The sequence below is a fragment of the Squalius cephalus genome (genome assembly GCF_949319135.1).
Source record: "Squalius cephalus genome assembly, chromosome: 18".
Lineage (NCBI taxonomy): Eukaryota > Metazoa > Chordata > Actinopteri > Cypriniformes > Leuciscidae > Squalius > Squalius cephalus.
Window position 1 is genome coordinate 36,827,603 of NC_137139.1, and position 10,000 is coordinate 36,837,602.

The 10,000-nt window shown below is 44.3% G+C and overlaps 1 protein-coding gene across 2 annotated transcripts in view; it reads right to left on the reverse strand.

The window, feature by feature from the left end:
• The window catches only part of cnga1b (cyclic nucleotide gated channel subunit alpha 1b), a 16,751-nt gene that overhangs the window by 413 nt on the left and 6,338 nt on the right, over positions 1 to 10,000 (reverse strand). For both annotated transcript variants that reach the window (XM_079848364.1, XM_079848365.1), the window contains exons 8-9: positions 9,469 to 10,000; positions 1 to 655 (exon numbers count right to left, since the gene is read on the reverse strand). The exon at positions 1 to 655 is cut by the window's left edge and continues 413 nt beyond it; the exon at positions 9,469 to 10,000 is cut by the window's right edge and continues 619 nt beyond it. In XM_079848364.1, coding sequence (XP_079704490.1) covers positions 437 to 655; positions 9,469 to 10,000 — 751 coding nt within the window. In that variant the 3' untranslated portion in view covers positions 1 to 436. The remainder of the gene's footprint in view (positions 656 to 9,468) is intronic.

Below are 10,000 nucleotides of genomic sequence, written 5' to 3' on the forward strand. Positions count from 1 at the left end.
TTATATAAGATATTAAGTCCTGTTTTCCGGGGGAATTAATCTAAATGAAGTGAGTTGATGCTTAAAAAAAGCAAAATTATGTGCCAATGGGGTTAGAAAAATCATCTTAATTCAAACAGAAAGAAGTTTGTTTTTTTTATCCCATTGGCAGATAATTTTGCTTGTTTTAGGCATCAACTCACTTCATTTTAATTTATTTCCCCAGAAAACAAGACTTAATATCTTATGTCATTTTACTCATCTAGTAAATGCATCTTGATTTAAGAATCTGTAGATATTTGGACTGGAAACAAGACAAAAACACTGAGTAAGAAAAGCATATTTTGCAGTGTTGGAACACAGACTGGCAGGATAACCCCGAGGTGGACCACACATGTACAAGGCTTCTGTTCAGGATGCTAGCTCTCGTTAGTTTATCTGGGTTTGTCTCGTTCCCTCACGGCTCAGAGATCTCCACTCCTCCCGAGTCTGAGATCTTCTTCTCCAGTTTAGTGACCCGCTTCTTCAGCTTGCCCTGAGCCCCCTCGTGCTCGGCCAGCAGGCGTGCGTAGCGGCTCTGCAGCTCGTCCAGAACACTGCTGATCTTCAGCACCTTCTCCTCCATGTCCTTCGGGTCCGGGCCCTGCTTGGCCAGCTCCAGATCCAGGAGATTATCCTGTGGAGAAACATCAGAACATTCACAGTTACATCAGGCTGGGGTTACATTACACACACACACACACACACACACACACACACACACACACACACACACACGCACACACACACACACACACACACACACACACACACACACACACACACACACACAGTACATGCTACCCTTGGGAGATATCATTAGGAAGCATGGCATTAGTTTTCACTGTTATGCTGATGATACTCAGCTCTATATTTCTTCACGGCCTGACGAAACTTATCAATTCACTAAATTAACGGAGTGCACAGCTGATATAAAAAACTGGATGACTAGTAATTTCCTACTACTAAATTCTGAAAAACAGATTCTAATTATTGGACAAAAAACTTCCTCATGTAATAACCTAGAATACTGTCTAACACTTGATGGCTGCTCTGTCAAGTCTTCGTCGTCGGTTAGGAACCTGGGTGTGTGTGTGAGTGTGTGTGTGTGTGTGTGTGTGTGTGTGTGTGTGTGTGTGTGTGTGTGTGTGTGTGTGTGTGTGTGTGTGAGTGAGTGTGTGTGTGTGTGTGTGTGTGTGTGTGTGCTCTTTGATACCAATCTTTCATCTGAAAGTCACGTGTCTCTAGTATCTGTAAAACCGCATTTTTCCATCTTAAAAATATATCTAAATTACGCCATATGCTCTCATTGACAAATGCGGAACAGTTAGTTCATGCGTTCATGACCTCAAGGCTAGATTACTGTAATGCTCTACTGGGTGGTTGCCCTGCACGCTTAATAAACAAACTACAGCTGGTCCAAAACGCAGCAGCTCGAGTTCTTACCAGAACCAGGAAGTATGACCATATTAGCCCAGTTCTGTCAACACTGCACTGGCTCCCTATTAAACATCGTTTACATTTTAATATATTGCTGATTACTTGCAAAGCACTAAATGGTTTAGCTCCGCAGTACTTGAGCGAGCTCTTAACGCATTATAGTCCTTCACGTCTATTGCGATCTCAAAATTCCGGCCAGTTGATAATACCTAGAATATCTAAATCGACTGCTGGCGGAAGATCCTTCTCCTATTTAGCACCAAAACTCTGGAACAGTCTTCCTACCATTGTCCGGGAAGCAGACACACTCTGTCAGTTCAAAGCCAGATTAAAGACACATCTCTTTGACTAGCATTCACATAATGCATTATACATTCCTATTATTCAAATCAGTTAAATGATTATTAGGCTGCATAGATTAGGTCAGCCGGAACCGGGGACACTTCCTATAACACCTGATGTACTCGTTACATCATAAGAAGAACGGCATCTACGCTAATGTTAGTCTCTCTGTTTATCCCGAGGTTTACTGAAGTCAGCCGGATCCAGATCAGATGGAGGACCTGCACCTGGACACACACACACACACACACACACACACACACACACACACACACACACACACACACACACACACTCCAGATCAGATGGAGGACCTGCACCTGGACACACACACACACACACACACACTCCAGATCAGATGGAGGACCTGCACCTGGACACACACACACACACACACACACACACACACACACACACACACTCCAGATCAGATGGAGGACCTGCACCTGGACACACACACACACACACACACACACACACACACACACACACACACACACACACACACACACACACACACACACACACACACACACACACACACACACACACACACACACTCCAGATCAGATGGAGGACCTGCACCTGGACACACACACACACACACACACACACACACACACACACTCCAGATCAGATGGAGGACCTGCACCTGGACACACACACACACACACACACACACACACACACACACACACACACACACACACACACACACACACTCCAGATCAGATGGAGGACCTGCACCTGGACACACACACACACACACACACACACACACACACACACACACACACACACTCCAGATCAGATGGAGGACCTGCACCTGCACACACACACACACACACACACTCCAGATCAGATGGAATCAGATGGAGGACCTGCACCTGCACACACACACACACACACACACTCCAGATCAGATGGAGGACCTGCACCTGCACACACACACACACACACACACTCCAGATCAGATGGAATCAGATGGAGGACCTGCACCTGCACACACACACACACACACACACTCCAGATCTGATGGAGGACCTGCGCCTGCACACGTCCACGACTCATCCCTGAAGCCCAGCCTCATCAGCCCTGCGAAGGCCTCATCGACACCACAGCATCGGCTCTGACCCTCAACAAACTCGTCTCCACACCGGCGAGACTCCAACTTCCAACCAGAGGAACTGGATAAATATTCTGATTGTTCCAATCCAATCTGACCTCTGACCTGTAATGCTGCCTGGATCATAATCACACACTGTTCGCTCGTTGGCCAGAGGAGAACTGAGCGACTGAGCCTGGGTTCTCCCAGGGTTTTTTTCTCCATTCTGCCCTGATGCAGTTTCTGCAGTGCCACTGTCGCCTTTTTCCACCTTTGTTGCCATTGGCTTGGCTTGTTTAGTTGGAGACATTAAATTTAACAATTAATTTAATATTCAACAATAATATTGATCTGCCTGCATTGACACTATTATACAAGAACTGAACTGAGCTGGATAATGACATCACGGTTTACTCCAGAACAACTATATATATATATATATATATATATAAATTAACTAAATTAATAACTTTTAAAAACAAAAATGAAACATCACTGAACTTACTTAAGATGGATTGTGATGCTATTTTCTTCTGGAAACAAACTTTTTTTGCATTATTTTCCTGTTATCTCTGTAAAGCTGCTTTGAAACACTCTGTGTATAATCACTATATAAATAAATGTGACTTGACTTGAAACCGGACAGAAGCAGCATCAGCTTAGATTGGAGGACCTTTGAGTTTGTCTTGGATAAACGGGGGCCTTGGATTCTAAACGTTTGAGAACCACTGCTCTACAATAGAGTTCAACCAAGCAGAACCTTCCGGTCTCTCTCCTGAATCCAACACTGAAGTGACTTAAACTGAAGTTCATCGACTGGCCACTACAGAGGCTGCAGAAGAGAGTCAGTCCCATAGACACCCATGTTACAATGCCCAACTTTACAGAAAAAACATGTTTACAGTCTGGTGCAAAAAGTGGTTTGGTCTATATAGCTAATTTTGCCCTTCATAACGTGAATATTAGCCGTTTGTCTATTATCTGTTAGTGTCACGTCACCTCAGCTAATACGCCTTGCTGCCCATTTTAGTTTATCTGTGAGTCACTCACTTCGTTTATTCGAGTGACGCGGCCATGATGGCGACGGACGGCTCCGCCCACTTTGGCCTTCAAAAACATTCTTCAGAAACACTACGGGTTAGTTGTTGTACAGTCTAGGAATTTCGCATTGCTCTCATGCAGTGTTGGGGAAAGTTACTTTTAAAAGTAATGCATTACAATATTGCGTTACTCCCAAAAAAAGTAACTAACTTTTTATGAAAAGTAATGCGTTACATTACTTTTGTGTAACTTTTCTCACCTGGGCTGGGCTTGCTTGTTTGTTTTTTAATAACAACAAAAAAAGTCATATTTTTGCAAATGTTAAGGCCCTTTCACACCGAAAGTGAAATGAATAAGCCTCAGGCTGAAGGAAATGCAGATTTACTCCTGTACAGTAGAGGTAGAGTCCAGTAGAGTACAGTAGAGGTGGAGTACAGTAGAGTACAGTAGAGGTAGAGTACAGTAGAGGTACAGTAGAGTGCAGTAGAGGTAGAGTACAGTAGAGGTACAGTAGAGTGCAGTAGAGGTAGAGTACAGTAGAGGTGGAGTACAGTAGAGGTACAGTAGAGTGCAGTAGAGGTAGAGTACAGTAGAGGTAGAGTAGAGTGCAGTAGAGGTAGAGTACAGTAGGTACAGTAGAGTGCAGTAGAGGTAGAGTACAGTAGAGGTAGAGTACAGTAGAGGTACAGTAGAGTGTAGTAGAGGTAGAGTACAGTAGAGGTGGAGTACAGTAGAGGTACAGTAGAGTGCAGTAGAGGTAGAGTACAGTAGAGGTACAGTAGAGTGCAGTAGAGGTAGAGTACAGTAGAGGTAGAGTACAGTAGAGGTACAGTAGAGTGCAGTAGAGGTAGAGTACAGTAGAGGTGGAGTACAGTAGAGGTACAGTAGAGTGCAGTAGAGGTAGAGTACAGTAGAGGTAGAGTAGAGTGCAGTAGAGGTAGAGTACAGTAGAGGTACAGTAGAGTGCAGTAGAGGTAGAGTACAGTAGAGGTACAGTAGAGTGCAGTAGAGGTAGAGTGCAGTAGAGGTAGAGTACAGTAGAGGTGGAGTACAGTAGAGGTACAGTAGAGTGCAGTAGAGGTAGAGTACAGTACAGGTAGAGTAGAGTGCGGTAGAGGTAGAGTACAGTAGAGGTACAGTAGAGTGCAGTAGAGGTAGAGTACAGTAGAGGTACAGTAGAGTGCAGTAGAGGTAGAGTACAGTAGAGGTACAGTAGAGTGCAGTAGAGGTAGAGTGCAGTAGAGGTAGAGTACAGTAGAGGTACAGTAGAGTGCAGTAGAGGTAGAGTACAGTAGAGGTGGAGTACAGTGGAGGTACAGTAGAGTGCAGTAGAGGTAGAGTACAGTAGAGGTAGAGTAGAGTGCAGTAGAGGTAGAGTACAGTAGAGGTACAGTAGAGTGCAGTAGAGGTAGAGTACAGTAGAGGTGGAGTACAGTAGAGGTACAGTAGAGTGCAGTAGAGGTAGAGTACAGTAGAGGTACAGTAGAGTGCAGTAGAGGTAGAGTACAGTAGAGGTACAGTAGAGTGCAGTAGAGGTAGAGTACAGTAGAGGTACAGTAGAGTACAGTAGAGGTAGAGTAGAGTACAGTAGAGGTACAGTAGAGTACAGTAGAGGTAGAGTGCAGTAGAGTACAGTAGAGTGCAGTAGAGTACAGTAGAGTGCAGTAGAGGTAGAGTACAGTAGAGGTACAGTAGAGTGCAGTAGAGGTAGAGTGCAGTAGAGTAGAGTACAGTAGAGGTAGAGTGCAGTAGAGTACAGTAGAGTACAGTAGAGTACATTAGAGTGTAGTAGAGGTAGAGTACCGTAGAGGTACAGTAGAGTACAGTAGAGGTAGAGTGCAGTAGAGTACAGTAGAGGTAGAGTGCAGTAGAGTACAGTAGAGTACATTAGAGGTGGAGTACAGTAGAGGTAGAGTCCAGTAGAGTGCAGTAGAGTCCAGTAGAGTGCAGTAGAGTACAGTAGAGTGCAGTAGAGTACAGTAGAGGTAGAGTGCAGTAGAGTACAGTAGAGTACATTAGAGGTGGAGTACAGTAGAGGTAGAGTCCAGTAGAGTACAGTAGAGTCCAGTAGAGTACAGTAGAGTCCAGTAGAGTGCAGTAGAGTACAGTAGAGGTAGAGTGCAGTAGAGTACAGTAGAGTACATTAGAGGTGGAGTACAGTAGAGGTAGAGTCCAGTAGAGTCCAGTAGAGTACAGTAGAGTGCAGTAGAGTACAGTAGAGTACATTAGAGGTGGAGTACAGTAGAGGTAGAGTGCAGTAGAGTACAGTAGAGGTAGAGTACAGTAGAGGTAGAGCGCAGTAGAGTGCAGTAGAGTACATTAGAGGTGGAGTACAGTAGAGGTAGAGTCCAGTAGAGTACAGTAGAGTCCAATAGAGTGCAGTAGAGTACAGTAGAGTACATTAGAGGTGGAGTACAGTAGAGGTAGAGTCCAGTAGAGTACAGTAGAGTACAGTAGAGAGCAGTAGAGTACATTAGAGGTGGAGTACAGTAGAGGTAGAGTGCAGTAGAGTACAGTAGAGTACAGTAGAGGTAGAGTACAGTAGAGGTAGAGTGCAGTAGAGTACAGTAGAGTACAGTAGAGGTAGAGTGCAGTAGAGTACAGTAGAGTACATTAGAGGTGGAGTACAGTAGAGGTAGAGTGCAGTAGAGTACAGTAGAGTACAGTAGAGGTAGAGTGCAGTAGAGTACAGTAGAGTACATTAGAGGTGGAGTACAGTAGAGGTAGAGTCCAGTAGAGTACAGTAGAGTGCAGTAGAGGTGGAGTACAGTAGAGGTAGAGTCCAGTAGAGTCCAGTAGAGTACAGTAGAGTACAGTAGAGTGCAGTAGAGTACAGTAGAGTACATTAGAGGTGGAGTACAGTAGAGGTGGAGTACAGTAGAGGTAGAGTCCAGTAGAGTACAGTAGAGTGCAGTAGAGTACAGTAGAGTGCATTAGAGGTGGAGTACAGTAGAGGTAGAGTTCAGTAGAGTCCAGTAGAGTACAGTAGAGGTAGAGTACAGTAGAGTACATTAGAGGTGGAGAACAGTAGAGGTAGAGTCCAGTAGAGTCCAGTAGAGTCCAGTAGAGTACAGTAGAGTGCAGTAGAGTACAGTAGAGTACTAGAGTACAGTAGAGTGCAGTAGAGTACAGTATAGTACATTAGAGGTGGAGTACAGTAGAGGTAGAGTGCAGTAGAGTACAGTAGAGTACAGTAGAGGTAGAGTAGAGTAGAGGTAGAGTGCAGTAGAGTACAGTAGAGTACAGTAGAGGTAGAGTACAGTAGAGGTAGAGTGCAGTAGAGTACAGTAGAGTACAGTAGAGGTAGAGTACAGTAGAGGTAGAGTGCAGTAGAGTACATTAGAGGTGGAGTACAGTAGAGGTAGAGTCCAGTAGAGTACAGTAGAGTACAGTAGAGTGCAGTAGAGGTGGAGTACAGTAGAGGTAGAGTCCAGTAGAGTACAGTAGCGTACATTAGAGGTGGAGTACAGTAGAGGTAGAGCACAGCAGAGTACAGTAGAGTACAGTAGAGTGCAGTAGAGTACAGTAGAGTACATTAGAGGTGGAGTCCAGTAGAGTACAGTAGAGTACAGTAGAGGTAGAGTACAGTAGAGGTGGAGTACAGTAGAGTACAGTAGAGTACAGTAGATGTAGAGGTAGAGTACAGTAGAGTACAGTAGAGGTAGAGTGCAGTTGAGTACAGTAGAGGTAGAGTGCAGTAGAGTACAGTAGAGGTGGAGTACAGTAGAGGTAGAGTCCAGTAGAGCACAGTAGAGGTAGAGTGCAGTAGAGTACAGTAGAGGTGGAGTACAGTAGAGGTAGAGTACCGTAGAGGTACAGTAGAGTGCAGTAGAGTACATTAGAGGTGGAGTACAGTAGAGGTAGAGTACAGTAGAGGTAGAGTACCGTAGAGGTAGAGTACCGTAGAGGTACAGTAGAGTGCAGTAGAGTACATTAGAGGTAGAGTACAGTAGAGTGCAGTAGAGGTAGAGTACAGTAGAGTGCAGTAGAGGTAGAGTACAGTAGAGGTAGAGTACAGTAGAGTGCAGTAGAGGTAGAGTACAGTGGAGGTAGAGTACAGTAGAGGTAGAGTACAGTAGAGTGCAGTAGAGGTAGAGTACAGTAGAGGTAGAGTACAGTAGAGTGCAGTAGAGGTAAGGTCGACTAAATTTGGTCGACTAAGATGTTATTAGTCTGTTAGTCGCAGAAAAAAAACTCCACAGTAAGTGGCGAAATCACGCAGGCTGTAACGGACAGATCGTTAACAGCAGGAAATCCAATCATTCGCCTATCATTCATCGACCTCAAATATGGCTTATCATTTAAAACATGTAAGTAGTAGCAACTTTACAAGTCCGCTCGCTCTAATGCTAACCTAGATAAATGTGCACTATTATTAGGCGCATATCTAAGAGTTTGTGTGGAGAGTGTTTACTGTATGACACACACATCACTGCATTTAACTTAAAATACTCCGTCATTTTTGGTCATGATACAGATAAGAGTAATGCAAACTGTAAAGGGTCTACTTTTTTATTTTTTTTAACTCACAATAAAAAACAAAACGTTGTGCTTTTGTAAAATAATGGTGCTTTCTGTCGTTTCGGTCTCAGTGAATTTGAGCGCATTACATAAATGAACCGAAACTCAGTGTATACTTGCCTCACAGACATGAGAAATAGATCTATAGAAAACTTAAAATATCTACATTTGAATAAACAGATTCAAATGGAAAATAAATATTCTTCGATTATGTAATCCAAATGAAACGGGCATATAGGCGGAAATGACGAGTCTCTGCAGCCAAAAACACAGAAAATATTACCAATAAATAATTAAAATGTTTAGACAGTCTCCTCCTGTTTTTTTCATGACGCATTCATACCTAATACATTTGCCGGTGCGCCGTGGCAAGCTTTATGTTTGAATTTGAGCGCTGATTAGGCTATGTATTTTACATACGCAATTAAAGGCGCATTACTATGATTTATGGCTTATGAATATAAACGTGCAATTATGACTTCGACTAATGACTTAAATGAACGACTACTAGTAGTTCTACTAAAAATCTTTAGTCAAGGGCAGCCCTAGTAATCTGATTACGTAACTCAAGTTACTTGTAATGCGTTACCGCCAACCAGGGGTTAGGCGCCGCTATAGGGGGAGTTGGGACGATTCTAAGGGCCCACACACTAAGGGCCCACACCCAGAGATTGATTTTATTAATGGAATGGGTGCCTTGGGGGGCCCAACTTTATATTCTTTCATAGGGCCCAACTGCTCTCAAGTCAAGTCAAGTCACCTTCATTTATACAGCGCTTTTAACAATATTGATTGTTTCAAAGCAGCTTTACAGTGATAATAGGAGATTACAGTAACAGAGATTGTTTAGGCTTTACAGCAGATCTAGAATAAAGTTATTGTCCAGATAAAGTTAGTTTTGATTGATTCACTTCTGTTGCAAAGATCATTACTTATTAACTTAGCGGCCGCTAACACCACACCGTTTTAACTGAGAACCCTTAATGTGAAGCGCCTCGTACCTTCATCAGGATTTGCCGACCCTTCTCCTCCAGCATGGCCTTGGCGTCGGGATATTCGGTGAGCGCCTCCATCAGGTCGTCTTTGGACAGGCAGAAGAGGTCTGAGTAGCCAATGCTGCGTATGTTAGCGGTTCTGCGGTTCCCTGCGCGACTGCCCTTGATGTTGAGGATGCTAATCTCCCCGAAGTAGCTTCCGTCGCTGAGAACCACGAACTGCGTGATTCCATCGTCCGCCACCACAGCAAGTTTCCCTTCTTTAATGATGTACATCTCGCGTCCGATGTCGCCCTTCTTGCAGATGTAGTCTCCGGGACTGTAGACCTGCGGCTGCAGCTTCAGCACCAGCTCCACCAGGAGCCCGGCCTCGCAGTCCGCGAAGATGCGCACCTTCTTAAGCGTGTCCAGGTGCACGTTTATGGCGATCTCCGCCCGCAGCTTGTCCGGCAGGTACTTCAGGACTTCTCTCTCATCCACCGCCTTCTTGTTGGTCCACAAGTAATCGAACCATTTAATGACCCGTTTCTCCAAATCT